At 42.3% G+C, this 20079-nt stretch overlaps 1 protein-coding gene across 2 annotated transcripts in view; it reads left to right on the top strand.

Moving 5' to 3' along the window:
* EEPD1 (endonuclease/exonuclease/phosphatase family domain containing 1) overlaps positions 1-7649 on the top strand; it is a 176547-nt gene extending 168898 nt beyond the window's left edge. For both annotated transcript variants that reach the window (XM_073630517.1, XM_073630518.1), the window contains 2 exons: positions 3304-3498; positions 6901-7649. In XM_073630517.1, coding sequence (XP_073486618.1) covers positions 3304-3498; positions 6901-7100 — 395 coding nt within the window. In that variant the 3' untranslated portion in view covers positions 7101-7649. The remainder of the gene's footprint in view (positions 1-3303; positions 3499-6900) is intronic.
* The last annotated feature ends 12430 nt before the right edge of the window (positions 7650-20079 follow it).

Below are 20079 nucleotides of genomic sequence, written 5' to 3'. Positions count from 1 at the left end.
CCAGAAATCAGATTTGGTAACATAGGAGACCACCAGTGCTTTTCTCACAACAGTGTACTCCTAAAAAGTCACAAACCACTGTAGGGCGATTGGAAAGTTCTAATAACAGAACTACTGGAAAGTAGCACCATTTGCAGTTTATACTTTTGCCTAACCCATGTGCTAATTTCTTCCAATGTGTAAGTAGTATAGTGAAACAGAATCACAAATTACTACTGTACATAATACAAACACAACCTCTATCTACTGGATTGTATTGCATTATTCTGGAGAGGATGATTCTAATTTGACTAAATTCTTGTTTTGTACCCCGTCGGCTGTTCTCCAACAGGCCCTCTGCTCCCCCAACTACATTCAGCATGTGAGAACAGTGTTAACTTACTGGGTCTTTAAAAGTGTTGCAGACAGCATATAACCATTGCATAAAGGGGAAGGGGTTCTCCCTCTATCCTGTAGTGGTTTATATAGGTAAACATTGGACAGGAGGAGGCAAGTGGGAGGTCATGGGGCAAGGAAACTTGTATTCTTTGTATGGGCATTGGGATGGAACCATTTAATGCTTTTATCAAGGTATACCTAAAAAGAAACAAAAGAAAGCCAATGCAGGACATCTCTACAATATGTGCACATTCAGCACACAACATTTTTGTGGACTAAGTGGTGTCAGCCCTTCCTGTTGTCTTTTGCTAAACTACTCAGCCACTCTAAAGCCAGTCATAGATGGTTTGAATCTCAGCCACTTCAGCATGGACAGGCTGATTGTACCCAAGTCCATCCATCGATCGACTTGGGTACAACCAGCATGTCAGATTTTTCATGTGACTATTGCCAGAGGCTATAGCCTCTAGCAATAATCACTGTGTATTCTCCCAGCAGGGATGGGGCTCCCCTGCTGAGAGAACACAATAGCTCTGCGGGAGGGAATCCGTGTTGATGGGGGAATCGACATATTTTCTTTCCTGAAACCCGTGGCTACGGAAATAAAAAAAATCGCACCATCAATGGCCAGCTTCACTTTCAGATTTCTACAAGATAATAACTAAGACAACTTAATTGGCTCTTTGAAATAACACAAAAAGTATACAGAGCACAAAGGACAGCTCTGAATTTCTGACATGCTCATCAGGTTTTTTGGCACTTATTATATCAAAAAGATATAATAACACACTACCCATTGTACAGTATATGAAACGAACTAAAAGGAAGCAAATAAGAGAAGTTCACAGGACCTTTGAGACAAGGTTTTTCCCTTTGTCTCATAGTTACAATTACTGTATTGTGCTAATTGCTTCAAATGACCATCATTTGAAGGATTTATGCTAGGCCTAATTACGCTTTTTTTGTGGGGTAGCATAGACGTTAAAGAGGTGCATTCTTACCTTGTCCTGTGTTCTACACAATCTAAAAAAAGTGATGGACAAATCTGCTAAGATATGCTATGACAACAATCAAACAAATCCATACATGCGATCTGCTTCTTGGGTCATATCTCTGCAGCACCAAGTGACCTGGTAAAGGGGTCCTTTGGACTTCTCACCTGTGATTAAGCACAAGCCCTGATGCCATCCCCACTCTCGATGTGCCCATACCCTTCACCCATCTCTTGTTGACCTCCAGTAATGAAGTTCAAGGGCTGGCAAATTGGTTTGACATTTTGAACTTGGTAAAGTTCAAATAGAAGTATATCCTGTATGTCATGTAGGCATGGCGCACCCATAAGCCTATGTGCTGCCCTTTCAGCAGAAAAGCATTTGTTTACTGGCTAGCTCAGTGACTGGAGGTGACTAAGGGACCCATGTTATGGAAGGAATGTGGGCTGGAGAATTACTGTATATTCTGAATGTTGGATATAAACTGCTAAGGGATAAAAGGACCCCTTTACTGGTCACAAGCAAATCAATGTCTGTGGTGAATATCCAAACTACAAATTGGCCTTATTTGTTGCAAACCAGTTCTCACCTCACAGCGGTACGGGTGAGCTAAATGTTATCTGAACAAATTGATCCAGGATTCTTAAAACTGTTAGCACATTCAGAGATGTGGCTTTTGTGCATGGTTTAATGTTAAACATTAACATTGACTGTGTGTTTAGTGCACATATTAACTGATTTTAATACATTTTTCAATTCTAGGAAATATTTGCTGCACAGTTGAGGGCTGGCCAACTTCTCTGGGGTAAAATTAAAAATGATCTGTTTGGCAGAACCAATACTGCTCCCTAGTGGAGAGCTGTAAGAATGCAATTGTCAGCAATCAAGTAAAGTGGTACAGTATTGTGTAACCAAACCATAATTTCAATAAATAATTTCATAAACTAATTTTATGAAAAAAGGAGTTCTATACACACCACTAACAGCCTCTAAGAAACCAGCATTATTATATATTATTGTTATTTATATTTAAATTATAATTAATTTACTTTCCCTTGCTAAAAGTGGAGTTCTACCATCTGCCATGCATTGATAGCCATGATTGCTTTTTACATTACAATAAAAGGGATCTTATTTAAAGCTATACTCCAGGCAGCCAGCTAAAGATACATTTGAGGTATATATGTGACAACTATTTTAGCAGCCAAAAAACAGTAAACCTTTGCAGCAAGTTTTATAATCCACACAGCCATACAGCACAGCTTATGCTTAATCTTCTTTACTGCAGCATCAGCACAGCTTGGTCAGAAACCCACCCAAAATCTGCTGATTGGACAACGAAGTGGCAGCATCACAATAATGAAGCATTACTCTGCTCATTCTGCTCTCTCCTCCTGTCAGCATGTTATGTATCAGCACATTACCACCGCTGAAACCTGATTTGCTCCTAGTGCTGGTTCTACCTGTCTCACACTGAGTGCTGCTGTGGAAGGAAAACATAAGGTCATAAAGAAAAAATGAATTGTGTAACGCAAAGACATTGGGATTGATTTACTAAAACTGTAGAGTGCAGAATCTGGTGCAGCTCTGTACAGAATCAGCTTCCAGGTTTTTTGGCAAAGCTTAATTGAACAAGCTGAAATTAGAAGCTGATTGGCTACCATGCACAGCTGCACCACATTGTGAACTCTCCGGTTTTAGTAAATTAACCCCCGTTGCATTTAAAAATACATTTAATGATTTTCTAATGAACAGATAACTGCATTAATTGGGGATTTAATCTCTGCAGTGTAAGTGGCAATAATGATGGCGGTTATAGACCGCTGCACTCTATATATAATCTGCATGCTTCCTTATTAAATTAGCCTAGTGTCTTGCTTATTCAGCAGCAATTTGATGGGTTTTGTCAATTTTTATGTGTTCTAATTTTCAGGGGAAAAGGATGTGATCATTTTAGGAGGATTCAGCCAACCCGCGGACAGCAGTAACTTTGATTCTTTAAGAAAAGAAAAGTTCCACAACTTGCTTCCAGCGAACACATTTACAAATATCAGCACAAAGACTCCTCAAGGGAATAGGTCCATGGACAATATCTGGATCAGCAAGAGCTTGAAGAAAGTTTTCACAGGTTAGACCCTTGTGTACTGTGCGCTGCATCTGTATAAATGCCCAGCATTAAAATACCCTAAAGTCAGGGTAGGGATTTTCTACATCATTTTCTGGAGTTTAGCATAGATACTAAAATAAAATGACATATCCTTCTTCAAATCTATGTAAATTCCCATGATTGTTAAAATCTTTTGCTTTTCTGCTTCTGTACAGAAGTGGTTAAAGAGACACATTAAAAATCAGTTTTTTACTGCTGTGAATTTCCACTTACTACTGATCCTAGTGACTTCCTATTACACACAGCTATATAAACCTCTGACAAAGGTCTTAACATGCCTCGCTCTGTCCAAAATAAAGAAGTTACAAGGTTGCAATTTCAACACTTTAGAGTTTAAGCAATACTCTTTGTTGGCTAACTTTAGTTAATAAAGTGGAACACAAGAAAAAAAACATGTTTTCTCGAAAAACAGTACAATACTATGCTATAGGCTCATTGCAACCATCTAGATATTAGTAGCTAGGTGTGGTCTGATTAATTCTTATGAGTCAGGACGCGTCATTACACTTACAGTAACATGCCTCGTGCCTCAGATACCTCTTTATTAACAACTTTAGCATACAGGTGACATTACCAGTTTATCTATTCAGTTTTAACATGCTTAGTAGTAACTTAGGCCAAAATACGTCAATTGGTATTGCCATCTGTCTTCTGAAGTTATAATTAAAGGAGAATTTTGGACACTGGGCACACTGCTGCCTTCTGTCACGCACAGTACAAAAGTCCAACTTTACCATGGATATGGGTGCAGCCCAGCCCCTATATAGATGAGATCTCTCAAACGCACATTGGCCATGGGACTTTGGAAGAGGTGCACCAAACAAAAATAAATCAATACATCCTTAAATGAATCCAATTTTTATTCACATATATGATTAAAATCATATTAAAATTCCATAGAAAATATCCAATAACACATAGTTGTATGATAGCACATATTCATAGAAAGATGATTGGTTGATATCCTATGACTCAACGTGTTTTGTGAAATGGAAGATCAAAACAGTGAAGACAAGAGAGATCCAGGAAAAGCCCACAAACTGAGTGACTGACCTAAAAAGAGAAAGACCCACTCACTGGTCATCCAAGACTAATTACTTTGATGCAGCCACTGAATCCTCATAGAATTTTTATATCTGCACAGCCTATCAATGTATTTCTGAAAAGCTTTTCTTTCCTTGTGGATATTTTTTTCTAGTATTTTTCTCTTTGTTTCTCTCCTTTTTATTACAGTATACTAATGACATGTTCTCTCTGCAGATATTCTATCCAATAGTACTAGGGTCCATAAGTAAAGTAAGGTGCTAATCCTATTAAACCAAAATCTTATGAGACTATAAACTATTTGCACATTTGTGTATCAAACAAGAATAAAAATAAGCTTCATGCTAAAGTGAAAAACATTACTATTCATTTAAAAACATATACCAATTGAATATGGTGATAACAAAGATAATTGTAATAAAGTAATTTAAACAAAACAAATGTGACAAAAAATGATAAAAGTGAATATAAAGTGAGAAATTATGCATAATATATATAAATGTATATATAAATGTGTGTATATATATATATATATATATATATATATATATTTTTTTTTTTTTTTAAATATGGAATAAATAAATCAGTGGTAAGGCTTTAAAGTCCTCAAATGCACTCCAGTGTTGTTCCAATCAGTCTCACAGTCCCATCCACCATGCTATGTGCGATTATAATTAAAGAATGCTTCTCCACTCCCAAAGAAGCAAACTGTGCTCCACCACATGTGATAACACAGATTCACTCACCAGAGCCTTATGGTCATCAATACCAATATAGCCTTTTTGCTACACCAATAAGACCAGATGTGATGATCACTCCATCTCCTGCATTATCCACACGCCTTCAACATGTAAAATTCTCACATCCAATATATGTCATCAACTCCCCAAAAGACAAATAACAGGGTGTTCAAGTTTGATACACAAATGTGCAAATATTTTATAGTCTCATAAGATTTTGGTTTACTGGGATTAGCACCTTACTTTACTTATGGACTCTAATGTTTAGTGTATTAATCACTTAAGCTGTCACAGAATTTATGCACAATTTTTATGGTTGGCGCCATTTATATTTTGATCACTACCAATACTACTATCTCTCCTTCAGAAGTGAACTTTGTTTTAATGAAACGCGTTGAGTTGTAGGATAGCAACCAATCATCTTTCTATGTGTATGTGCCATCATACAACTATGTGTTATTGGATATATTCTAAGGAATTTTAACATGATTTTAATCATATATGTGAATAAAAATTAGATTCTTTTAAGGATGTATTGTTTTATTTTTGTTTGGTGCAACTCTTCCCAAGTCCCATGGGCAATGTGTGTTTCTAAGAGCTGCCTCTTGTCACTTTTCATGACATGTAGAGGAGCATTATACTACCAACACTGAGTGGAGAGACCTAGTATTATAGTAGCAAAAGAAACATTTTACTTACTATGCAATGGTTATCCCTTAAGTGAAAGCTGCATGTCACAAAATTGGATCCAGGGATATAGCTAGTTGGATTTATATCCAAATCTTGAATTTTCCTAAAAGTGATGGGTGGTTTCATTGATTTGGAGGGCATGCTCAGGAGGGGAATGGGGCAAGGATTTGTACAACTTTTACAAAAAAAAGCCAAAGTTTGGATATGACTCTAATGGCTTTAATCTCGGGGTCTTCTGATCATTTTGCAGTCTTTACTGAAAGTAACCTCTATGGATTTTTTTTTTCCTTTCATGAGCTTAGTTTGAATTACCTAGGGTTGGCTTATTCAAATTTTGTCCAAATAGGCTTCAGTTGTAGACCTAATATTTTAATTGGACCCCTATGTTTTTTCTACCATTATGCAAGGACCTTGAAATAGAGGGTTCCCTCTAAGGCTCCTTTCACACTAACCAACTCCAATGTTGCGTGATTTTCAGTGCAACTTTGGAGTCCGACTTTGATACGACTTTGAAGTGACTTTTTCTGGCATTGAAGTTGTGTCAAAGTCGGATCAAAGTAGGACAGGAACCTTTTCTAAAGTTGCAGCTAGTTCAGTAGTGTCAATTGGAATGGCTCTCATAGAGATATATGGCATTTCACATGTCCTGCGACTTTGGGTCTCACAAGTCGGATTCCTAAGTCTCACAAATGTGAAAGGAGCCTAAAACACAGAAGGACACCTATATAATATGAGAATCCTGAAAATGTATTCTAGGACTCCCAAACAACAGGTTGTGTACCCGCGTAATGAAGTATACTGTACGTTGCAAGAAAGTAATGACATTTCTTTGCTGCCACAAAACATATATTTATTCTTGCTATAGCTCACTAAATTTCCCTTTCAACAGGTTACTCCTTGGTGGTAAGAGAGGGTCTCACAAACCCTTGGATTCCAGACAACTGGTCATGGGGAGGCGTAGCTTCAGAGCACTGCCCTATACTAGCAGAATTTTACATGGAGAAAGACTGCAGCAAAAAGGACTTGGCTTCAAAAGCTAATGGAGTCACTGTGGAACGCAACGAAGCAAACTCTAAACATGAAAGATGAAAAGTCAATATAAGCACTTTTATCTCATCAGGAGAGGACATTTCTCCAATATTCTGACTGTGAACTGTGAACAGAACTCCTTTGCTTTCAATATCTGAGATATTAAAGTTTGATTTCAAGTGCCCACCGCCTCTTATGTTAACACCGGATATTTTAGAATATCAGTCTGTGCTAGATAAACCATTGCTTTTTATGATCGGTCTCAGCTTTTAGTGGACATTTTATGAACCATACAAAGAGTCTGCACCCAAACGAGAAGGAAACTCTACATAAACATTTTATTTTTAACTGAATCTTGGTAACCGATGCAATAACATAACATAAGACTGTCAACAGAAGACCATTAATACTGTCAGATTTGTTTTTTGTTCTCAGTGAAATTTATGAAATTACCTGCAGATTGCATGCTTTTTTTTACAGTACGCATTGAGAACATTTTCAACTTTTTAACTATGCACTTTTAACCCCTTTAAAGAGCTACTGAAGCCAGATGGCTTAAAAATGTGATCGAACTATGCCTAAAATAAATGACTCCCAAAAAGACATTCATTATGTTTGGAATAAGTTTGTTCTTAAAAATATGCCTATTGAGATTAGACACAGTTCTAATTTAAGGGTCAGTCAACCCAAAGTGATATTGTAGTTATAGGGGGGATCTTGTTGGGTTGAGTCAGCCCCTGGTTCCTTTTTTGTCCCAGGAGAAAATGGAACATGGAACTCAAAAAATGGAATACTGAACTCAAAATCTGAATTTGTAATATGCAACTCAGGATTGGAATACAGAATTCAAAGCTTGGAACTTGGGAATTTGAATCTTAGAACTCATAATATGGAATTTGGAAATATGGCAAGATCTCCCTGCCATAAATGCAAAATTTCCTGTCAACCTGTTCCAATCAATGAGTGTTCCAGCACCTCCTGTTGCATAATATAATATTTCTAAATATATTCCAGACGGGACAGGCAAACTCTGTATAATGTCCACAGCAGAAATGCAAACCCAGGAAGTTAAGTGCAGAGATGTCACCATAGAGAAAATATGGATACATTAATAATATTTGAAGGGATGCATTTTTGCCCAATGGCCAATGTAGATATCAATAGAACAAGGGTAGAGAAGCTCAATAATATGCATTATGTATGACTATACTTGACAGTTGTTTCTAGGAATCAATTTTAAGCGCAAAAAACACAGCCTAATGATACATGCAGGTAGTATAGAATACTATCGGTCTTATAAGCACCTTGTTATCCATATACAGCAATGAACAAAATCCTGCCCGTCCCGCTGCCTGCAACATGGTTCTTCTCTGTATCCAAGAAGTACTGCTGCCTGAAGAATCTTCTACATCTGACTGTGGAATGCCTGATGCTCCATTGTGCTCTATGCTTCCCATCACCGGCTTCTGCTGCTGCCAGTGGTGCAGGTAAGTATCAAAATAATTTTTTACCATGCAGCATTCTTTTTCAGCAAGTGACAGGGGTCACGTTAACAAGGAAGTCTATCCAAAAAGTATGGAAGAATTGGAACTTTTGTTTTGTTTTAGTTTTTTGTTGTTGTCTGGAACAGAAAATTAGGAAATTGCCTCTTACTTCTGTGACAAGTGGCAACAATTACTGATGTGTTTCTTGCTGTTTACCTGTTGAGGACATTTCCCTTTCTGTCCTAGGTAACTGCAGTCAGCAGGAGAGGAAGTAAGGGGAATGCAGGAGGAAATGTGGATATAGACCGTGATAAAAACCTGATAGGGGATCTAACCATTTCCCACATATTTTTTACATTTGGCCAGATTTCCACATAAAACTGAACTCCAGGAATTATCCAGGAGCCATGATCTTTTGGGTTTTGTGCATGTAGCTTCCATTCTGCACACTGACTACAGGTAGTTGCTCACTCGGCACCTCCGCAATTCATAGAACGCTGTTTTTTGTTTTTTTCTATGAATACAAGGCAAGGTGGAGATTGTGGCATTACTGCTCCTCCTCTCCACCTCGTCCAATTAGCGAGCGTACTATGAATGGCTGAGTTGCCCATTGAATGACTCTCCCTGTGGTCCGTGTGTAGAGGGGAAGTCTTTCATACAGAACTTAGAAGATCATGGCTCCCACTGTACATGCCTGGATAATAGAGATACATACTTTCTTTGAACCAGGACCAATGTAAGTATGCAAACAATATAATTTATAGAGTTCAGCTTTAAACCAAAAACAGTGCAAGGAGTAAATGCCCAAGTACAAAGTATTGTGCCTATAGTCAGCCAGAATCTATCTTGTACTGTTCTGAAATAAATCAAATGCTTACTTGTTTTAGAAATATGCAGTCAGCACTGTGCTGTTTCTACAGTCCATTGAAAAAAAGCCACTTTGTGTGCACAAAGATTCTGATGCTGATTGCTAAATTGTGTTTAATGGTCACATTTTAGCACATGATAGTGTATCTTGAAATAAAGAATGTATAGATGTATGGCATGCATCACTCTATTTGTATACATAATGTGGTGTTTGTGGATCATTTAGGTTAAGTGTAGAGCTCACCAGTGAGTAGAGTCCATGCCAGTTTTGCCTTTTAAGGGTTTGTTGGTCCACTTTTATTAAAGAAAAAAAAAAGTCCAACGGCAGAACAGTTGCCTACGCAGGGGTTTCTACCATCAACACAATATAAGGTACTATTCGGCCTCCTGGCTCTCTTTAGCAGAGGCTTTGTGCCTTGATCCTCCTGACTATATAACAATTTCCCTGTACTTCCATACACACTCAGTGTACTTCAATACACACTTTGTGTACCTTTGCTGGCACTCGTTCCTCGTTCCTGCCCTTAGGCTTGGGCCGTCCATCTGTTCTATCAGACTGCACCGTGCAGACATACACCCTTGTGACTACTCCCTTGCACACCTGGAACCCAGAACCCTGGTCCTGTTTCTCCAAAAAGCCCAACACACACCTGCATAATCAGTGTGCTGACTTGTACTAAAACCTGGTCCCAGGATTGGAGATTTCCTCTCACCCGGATCACTACGAAATCTCCAGGCTCCAGGTCCCAAACCGGGTTCTACCAACCATGGAGGAAACTGAAAAAACAGTTTCCTCCAAATAAAACAAGCATCCTGGAGTCCCTCAACCTGCCTAGTTGAGAATCCTGGGTGACATACACCATCCCAGATAACTGCACTGTCACAATAGTTAGGTACATACAAATGTGACCATCTTAGAGAACAAGTTACTTTGGTTTCTAGAGGACAAATCAGAACGTGTTTTAAAAGTTCACCTTTGGAATACTGTATGTTACAGTTACACCTGTATTTAGGGTGTAATATGTTTCAGTACCTAACCCTCTTGACCCCCTCAAACCCTTCCCCTGTGACAGTGGGTGGGGGTTCCTCTCCCTTGCAGCTGCTGTCACATCCAAAATCAGCGAACCTCCACACACACACACACACACACAGCAATCTGTGAATAAATATACTACAACCCCTGGCAAAAGGTATGGACTCACCACTCTTGGAAAATGTTCATTCAATTGTTTATTTTGTAAAAAAAAAAAACTAATTACAGACATGCCTCAAAACTATTTTCAGTTAACAGTTCAATCTTCTGGCTTTAAGAGACACTTAAAAAAATAAAACATCGCTGGATCATGCTCAGGTAAGTATAGGGGAGGGGGGAGGGCATCCTTGAGCACAGAATATTTTTTTACCTTAATGCATGTGTAGAAAAAAATAATCACAGACATGCTTCAAGACTATTTTCATTTAACATTCCAACCTTCTGGCATTAAGAAACTGTTAAAAAATAAAAAGAAAGAAAATTGTAGTCAGTTGCAATTGTTTTTGCAGATCAAGCAGAGGAAAAAAATATGGAATCACCATGTTGATGTCTGAGCAAAACTTTCCTAGTTCTTCCAGGAAGCGGAGTATCGATATCTTGCCATCCTTGTTGGCAATAAGGGACACTGGGAGGCCCCAGCGGTAGTTGATTGAGGCTGCCCGGAGTTTCTCAGTCAGTGGTTGCATGGCCCTACGGCGTTCCAGTGTTTCTCTGGCCAGGTCCGGGAAGAACAGAAGGGTGGCACCATCAAAGTCCATTGGGGCCTTTTCTCAGGCTTTCCGCATTATAAGTTCTTTTTCCTAATAATAGTGGACCCCGCAAATGATGTCTCTTGGAATCTCAGATGACAGGTTGCAGGGGCGCAGAGCTCTATGCGTTCTATCAATTTTCAGTGGATGGTCGGTCGTGCAGCCTAATAGACCGTTAAAGATACCTCGGAGGGACGGCAGGAGGTCATCATCACCGGTAGCTTCAGGTAGGCCTCTTATCCTGATGTTGTTCCGCCTGTTGCGGTTTTCCTGGTCTTCGATCTTATAGAGAGCCATCCTATGTGCAATGGTGAGGTTGTGAGTAGTGGTTTGGAGGCTTCTTATAGCAGCCGCGTGGCAGTCGAGACGCTGTTCCGACTCCTCCACTCGGTCTAATACCTGCGATAAGTTCGAACGAACTGCTGAGAGCTCTTTTTTGATGGAGCGTTCCAGCCCCAAAAACAAGGATGTCAGTTCCGATTTAGTGGGCAGATCGCTAACCAGCGAAGCCACTCCAGAGTGTCTGGAAGTGCTGCCCTCCCCTTCTGAGCCGGCTGATGAAGCTGGAGAGCGGCATCTGGGTTCAGGGATGTGGCGGGAGGCAGAGCCCGAGCGATGTGGAGATCGGCCTAGGCCATCCATGTTAAGGATATCCTCCAGTTCCGCAGCCAGGAATTGCTTTATGGATCTCGAAGAGGATCCTTTTTTGGGAAAGGGTTTGCTTGCCCTTTTCCACATGTTTTGCGAAGTGGCAGTGGGGATGGTTTGCGGGTTAACTGGGCGAAAGTTGGTGTCAGCCCCAGAGCTCGAGAGAAGTACGTCCTCACCGCTGCATACCAAAGCCACGCCCCCCCACCCGGCTTGTCTTGACCTTCCCTTGAACTCTACCTGTACCGACCTCGGCTTGTCCTGTGACCAATCTCCTGTCTTCTCCTTGGCTCCTGTTCTACTGATCCGACTTTTGACCTGGCTTGCCTCCTGACTACGATCCTGCCTGTACCCTGCATTTGATTCTCCTAGCCGTGTATGACCCTGCCTGCCTGGCCTTGCCACCCTTGACTTCTGCTATCCGCACCAGCTGCCTGCCTGTCGGTCTTCCTGCTGAAGCCTTCCAGTGACTTCACCAGCCTTACTAGGACAGCCGTCCCGCTGCCATCAAAGACTTCTTGGCACTCATGCGACTCTGTACTCTGGCACCTTTTGTTCATACCAGCAGAGGCCCCGAGTCAGAGGTATAAGGGAGGCCTTGCTCATCCAATCAGGCTCTTCTACCAGGTACGTGATAGCATGCCGTGATTAACTGTCACAATTGCTTGTGCTCGCAATCAAACTGTCAAGCCATCAAATTGCTGAAGTCATAACTGATCATATGTGCAGCACGATAGCAACTGCAGATCAAATAGAGACTAAGATGGTAGCTGTCTAGGCTGTAAAGGCAGAGACGTAGCTTGAAGCTTGTGGGCCCTGATGCACAAGTTGACCTGGGGCCCCCCCCAACTACCACCACCACTTCCACCGTGCGTGTAAATACACCCACTGCACGCCAAGATACTCAAAGTGGCCTAATGCCTTGTACACACGACCGGTTTTGCCGTCGGAATAAACTCTGAAGGTTTTTCGACGGCGTTCTGATGGAATTCCGCTCAAGCTGTCTTGCATACACAGGTCACACCAAATCCTGACCATTCAGAACGCGGTGACGTACAACACGTACGACAGGACTAGAAAACGGAAGTTCATTAGCCAGTAGCCAATAGCTTCCGTCTCATACTTGCTTCAGAGCATGCATCGTTTTTGGTGCGTCAGAACAGCATACAGACGAGTGTTTTTTCCAATAGTAATTTGTTCTGTCGGAAAAATATAGAACATGTTTTCTATCTAAGTCTGTCTGAATTTTCGATATTTTCGGAATATACGATGAAAAGCTCCCATCGGACTCTTTCTATCGGAAATCCCGCTCGTGTGTATGCAGCATTAGAGTTTTGAGTTCCTTACATCAGAGGACAAGGATTACTGCTGAAAAATCAGAGGACAGGGATCAATGCTGGAGAATCAGAGGACAGGGATTACTGCTGGAGAATTGGAGGCCACTTGGCAGAGCTCCTTTCCCATCCCAGCACTGTATACAGCTCCTCTCCCCCACACTACACAGGGCTGAAATCACATTCCTTTACACACAGTCTGTCAGCCTTCACAGGGTGTATCCGGCTTTGCCGTTCTGACCTGTGAAATTCTCTGGTCAGAACGGCAGTGTAGTTGTAATAGGCAGATACACCCTGTGCAGATCGTGGCTGACTGGCTGTGTTGTAAACGAATGTGATATCAGCCCTGCCAAGCAGGAACAGTATAGAGTGCTGTACTGGGAAAGGAGCACAGAAGCCGGGCAATAGCATCCAGGGTGGAGGGAGTGGTCAGGGGGCAGGGGCGCAACTTAAATGGGGTGGGGCAAAGCCATGTGACACAAAATCTGGAGCCTGCAGCCCCTCAGGGGGTGTTAAGGGATTTGCTTAAGCAATTCCTGATGGTTTCTCTGTCAGTGTTGGCAGGTGTTGGGGAAAGGTCACCTCCCAGAGGTGTGTGTCTTCTCCCCAGTTCTCAGGGAAGTGGGGTAAGCGGACATCCCCGGGTCAGAGGGTACGGAGAATCCCAGCTGGTGGCTGGTGACACAGAGCGGTGTCTTACCACCAGTGACATCGGTCCCATTGTGGCTACAAGACAGCACTCTCCTCCTCTTGCCTCGCTAAACTCAGTTACCATTCCATGTTGCCAGCACACAGCACAGACACTTCCCCATCCTGGGCTGTTCTCACCCTGTGCTCCTCTCCTTTCAGGAAATGGCTCACAGCTTCTTCCCAGCCAATGAGAACGGAGGGGCGTGGACTGTGGAAGGCAAAGTGTAAGCCCAGTACTGGAGCGTGGCAGTGGGGCCCTAGGGCAGATCGGAGCTGGAGATGATAATATGACAGGGAGGCTGCAGGGGCCCCCTGGAGCTAGGGGCGGGGTTGCAATTGTGACCTCTGCAACCCTTTATGCTACGCCCATGTATAAAGGATAAGAGGGTTCATTTATGTTATCGACCATTGATAGTTACATGCATTTTATGAACCTGCTAAAATTACCATAATTACCATTCAATAATATGCACCTCTTACCTGGAATAAACATTTATTTTCACACTGGATAATATATATATATATATATATATTTACCTGTAGTTTCACCAATACCAGACTTAGAGTCCACGTTGAGCTTATCATCTAACAATGTAGGCACCAGTCACTTTAGTACTTTTCCAATGCTTTAATGGGAGATAACTGGAAGAAGTAGCAGGAAAGAGGTAGAAGAAGAGTTGCAGGGAAGTTCAAATACCTTTTCTTGGTGTAGCACTAAGGAATTGAAATCTCAGGAATGAATGTATCTTCAGTTCAGGATTAAATCTTTGCCCGCCCGGATAGGCCTCTCTCACTAACCTAACAGCCGGAGCGCAGCACGAACATAAAGTCTCTGCCACAGACTTGGGTAGAACAAAACTGTACAATCCTCTGCCACAGGACGTAGTAGTTTTCGATGAACAGCAACACAGTACCAGAACCTTTAAGCCGACCCGGCAGTACTATGTGGTAGGTTAACTTAAGATGCATCCTCCAATTGAGTCACCAGGCCCCTCTCCAGACCAACGCTCCGCATGATCCTTCCAAGAAGGGTCCTCCCCTGGATTCTTCTCAATTGTCCAGCTTCTTCCCGCAAGACAGACAGCACAGGACCATCTCTGCAGTAGTTGTAGTAGGCCCCAGACAGACTTCTGGGCCCACTCACACGCTGCAGCAACGCAGTCCTCCGGCCCGGAGGACCACAAGGTAGGACTCCTAGCACATACCTGACGGCCAGGAGGGCCAGCAGGTAGAAAGAAAGAGACCAAGAAATATGGCGTCTGCCCCTTAAATACCTCTTCCCAGAATGCACCGCAGGGGACAACCTCTGCCGAGTTACTTCTGAGAAAGAAGAGCACTCAATACACCTCAGTCTGTTGCCTTCCAGCTCCAGTCTGTAGTGACATCGACATCTACAGGCGACAGAGTGGAACTGCACGCAACACAACTAAGGCTAGAACAGAAGCTAATTTAGCCATAGATTAAATCTGAACTATGTACAGAACAGATGACCCACTAAATTTACATATAAGTGGTAGATTAAAAATCTACCAGCGCTACATATATATAAAAAATCTCACATAAAATTAAACCTAGAACTGTTGTATTATGCTCTCTTCTCTGCCCTGATGGAATTTCCTGCATAACACCAATGGAATCCACTTACAAATCTGATCCAGGGAACAACAGAAAAATGTAGTATAGCTGCCAAATTCAATTCTATTTCCATGGAAAGGTTCCTGCTGGAAAGGCATAGCACATCTAGATGTAACGGACCTTACATATGTTTTTTTTTATTAGGCCTTACACATGTATTTTATAATGGTGTCATAACTGATCACATGTGCAGCATCATGGCAGTTGTAGATTAAACAGAGGTAAAGATGGCAGCTTCCTTGGCTGAAAACAATGGAGGGATTGCGAACACTTTAAAAAGTACTTTCTATTGCTCTTAGCCTGTTCAAAAACCCTATTTTTTTTTTTTTGCTGCTGTGATCTGACTTTCTGTTAAAGGGTGGTTAAGTCCATTCTCCATGGTCCGTTTGTATGTAGCAATGTAGCCACCCTCTCATGCACGCGCCTGAGATGAACTAGACGTAGAGACTATGGAGTTTGTAGTGTGCACATGACCGCAACTACTGTGCAATGCTTATTCCAAACAAACAGAAGTGAAGATGAAAAGGATACAAGGAGGCAGAAAAAAAGGTAAGAAATTATTTCAAGAAAAATAGATTACAGGCCCGCTAAGTAGTAGATGGGTATGGGTTAGTTTTAGAGAATAAGAATATTGTTTAACCACTTCACCACTTAACCACTTCATCTCTGGAAGGTTTACCCCCATTTCATCACCAGGCCATTTTTTTTTGCGATACGGCACTGCATTACTTTAACTGACAATTGCGTGGTCGCGTGACGCTGTACCCAAATAATATTGATGTCATTTTTTTCTCACAAATAGAGCTTTCTTTTGGTGGTATTTGATCATCTCTGCAGTTTTTATTTTTTGCGCTATAAACAAAGAAAGACTGAAAAAAAACCTCAATATTTTTTACTTTCTGCTATAAAACACATCCAATAAAAAATATGTAAAAAATCTAATTTCTTCATCAAATTAAGCCAAGATGTATTCTGCTACACATTTGGTAAAAAAAATCCCAATAAGCATATATTGACTGCTTTGCGCAAAAGTTATAGCATCTACAAACTATGGGATATTTTTATGGCATTTGTATTTATTTATTTTTTTTACTAGTAATGATGGTGATCAGCGACTTATAGCAGGACTGCGATATTGAGGCGGACAAATCGGACACTAAGTGACACTTTTTTGGGGAGCAGTGACACCAATACAGTAATTAGTGCTCAAAAATATGCACTGTCACTGTACTAATGACTGTCAGGGAAGGGGTTAACATCAGGGGAGATCAAAGGGTTAAATGTGTTCCCTGGGAGTGCTTGCTAACTGTATGTGGGGTGAATTAACTGTGGGGAGACAGAAATCTGTGTTCCTGCTTTGCAGAAACACAGGATCTCTATCTTCCCTTGTCGCAGAATGGCAATCCGCCTTGTTTACATAGGCAGACCGCTGTTCTGCCTCTCTCGGAACAATCGGCGGGTCCCAGCAGACATCGGGTCCGCCAGACCCGCTGATTGGCTTCCGCTGTGTCCAATCACAGCGAGAGCGGGTCGCCAGTGGCGTGTGTGCGCTCCCCAAATTTGGAAGTGCAAAATCATGTACCTGAACATGATTCTGGGCACAGGAGACACCGCCTCGCAGTAAATATTCATGGGGCACCCAGCAAGCAGTTAATGTCACTTTAACCACTTCCTGACCGCCTGCCGTACATATACTGCAGAAAGGTGGCTCCATTACGCAAAATCACGCACCTGTACATGATTTTGTCAATGGCCGCTGGGGTCGCGCTGGTTGCCGGAGCCAGGATCGCACGCTGATTGGCCACAGGGGGAGCCACCCACGATCGCTCCCCGCAGAGACAGAACAGCGGTCTGCCAATGTAAACAAGCAGACTGCCGTGTTGTCAGGCATGGACACTCTGATATAGTGTTCCTGCTAATCAGGGACACGGATCAGAGTGTCCATGCAATGAGCCCATGCCCCCCCCACAGAGTTAGAAACACACTGAGGGAACACACTTAACCCTTTGATCAGTGGCAGCCCGCCCATAGGGGGCACAGGGGCGGTGCCCCCCCCCCCAAAGCTACTCATCATAAAAAAAAATACTAGCCCTTTAAGTGTGTGCAGGATGCCAGACATGGGTGTATGGGAAGCATGACGTGCTGCAATCACCAAAAGAAAAATTTTAAAAAAGAATGTCCCTTTAAGTGTGTGCAGGGCGCCAGACACACATCTGCTATGGGAAGCATGACGTGTTTGCAATCATGTGATTGCAAACAAGAAGCTCTATTGGCTTCCTTTAGATAGTCCTCAGGGCGCTGAGCTTCTTTAAGACAGCATAGCAGGTGCGCGCACATGCGCCCGCCGCAAGTCCTCAGAGCCGATGCGCGTGCCCGGCGCGATGTCCACCGGGCACTCGCAAACACTCGTGACGGAACCGGGATGTGTGTGTGTAAACACACACATCCTGGTTCTCTCATGGGAGAGGAGACAGATCGTATGTTCATACTAAGTATGAACACGGATCGGTCTACTCCCCTAGTCGGTCCCATCCCCCCTACAGTTAGAACACACCTAAGGAACACAGTTAACCCCTTTATCGACCCTTAGTGTTAACCCCTTCCCTGCCAGTGACATTTATACAGTATTCAGTGGCTATTTTTAGCACTAATCACTGTATAAATGTCAATGGTCCCAAAATAGAGTCAAGAGTGTCCAATCTCTCCGCCGCAATGTCGCAGTCCTGATAAAAATCGCAGATCGCCGCCATTACTAGTAAAAAAATAAATAATAAAATGACATAAATCTATCCCCTATTTTGTAGATGCTATAACTTTTGCGCAAACCATCAATCAATCAATATACGCTTATTGCAATTTTATCTACCAAAAATATGTAGAAGAAATATATCGGCCTAAACTGATGAAGAAATTAGTTTGGGTTTTTTTTGGATATTTATTATAACAAAAAGTACAAAATATTGTGTTTTTTTTCTAAATTGACGGTCTTTTTTTGTTTATAGCGCAAAAAATAAAAACCACAGAGGTGATCAAATACCACCAAAAGAAAACTCTATTTGTGGGAAAAAAGGACATAAATTTTGTTTGGGTACAACGTCACACAACCGCGCAATTGTCAGTTAAATGACGCAGCACCGTATCGCAAAAAATGGCCTGACCAGGAAGGTGGCAAATCCTTTTGGGGCTGAAGTGGTTAGTCCCCCCGATGTTAACCCCTTCCCTACCAGTGTCATTAGTACAATGTCAGTGCATATTTTTAGCACTGATCACTGTAATAATGTCATTGGTTCCCAAAAAAGTGTCAGCTAGGTGTCCAATCTGTCCGCCGCAATGTCGCAGTCCCACTAAAAATCGCTGATCACCACCATTACAAGTAAATAATTCATAAATAAAAATGCCTAGTTTGTAGATGCTATAACTTTTGCACAAAGCAATCCATATACGCTTATTGGGATTTTTTTAACAAAAAAAGTAGCAGAATACATAGTTGCCTGAGGGAGGAGCCTAAACATGGCACTAGCAGAGAGCTCGTGCTAGGAGCTCCAGGCTTTTTCATCCCTTCAATGAAGCAAGCGGAGCAGCCCTAAATAACCCCCAACGCACCAGCCCCTTTGCAGCCATTGTGCTACCCATGGGTGTTTGGTGTGCTCCTGTACCTTTAAGAAGGGGTGGGCTCCCCTTCAGTCCACCTGCCCTCATTTAGCCATCAGAATGTATGTGCCTCTACTGTGGGGACACTCATATTTTAGTGTTAGGACCACAGATATCAGGGTGCCGTGACGAGGCTCTGTGGCTTACGTATGCGTTTGCAAATGCGTGCGGACTAAACCCCTGTTTTTAACGCATACTGTTAGACAGGTTAATTGGTTGTCTGCGAGCTGGTGGTAAGTAGGCTTGGATTTTTTCCTGGGCATTCTCCAGGCTTTGTTAGTATTTAAATAACCCCCAGCCTCACCCCCTTTTTTGCCACAAACCTTTCTGAGTGAGACCCAGATGGACCAGGGTCCAGGGAAGAAAGAGGAGAGGGGACCGTGACCCGGAGCGACGAGTGCTTGGCTCGTGGGCAGGTCCGAGCACAGATGGTGAGACTGAAGCAAGCCCGAACCCGAAAACAGGAAGAGGAGAGCGGTCGGGGAGACTCGGCCGGGCTCGGTAGTCCTCAGGGGAGCTCGGAGGGAGACTGGAAGTGACTTGCTGTGGTCACAGTGAGACAGTGTGTGGCCAGACCAGCCGACTCGGTGGGGACCCGATGGGAGTGCGGAGACCTGGTCTCGGCAGGAGACAAAGTGAAGCAGAGCACTAAGGAACCAGCCAGCAACACCCCCCCTAGAATGAGGAGTAAGGAAAGACAGGCAAACGGAGGAAGCCTGAAGAGGCCTACCTGTCAGCACGTCCCCAGATCCGTATACATCTCAGAGCTGGGAGCAGAGGTGGTGAGTCCCCCCCTAACTTTCTTTTTTTATATGCATAGACTGAAACAAAATGGAGATGTAATGCATATATAACGGTGAAAGACTGTCAGTACACCAATTCTAAATAAAAAAGTGGAAGTCAATAAAGAAAAGACCATTAAAAAATAAAAAAATAAAAAAGGGGAAG

Source organism: Aquarana catesbeiana, linkage group LG05 (assembly GCF_042186555.1).
Source record: "Aquarana catesbeiana isolate 2022-GZ linkage group LG05, ASM4218655v1, whole genome shotgun sequence".
Lineage (NCBI taxonomy): Eukaryota > Metazoa > Chordata > Amphibia > Anura > Ranidae > Aquarana > Aquarana catesbeiana.
This window is presented reverse-complemented; position numbering and strand designations above follow the sequence as displayed.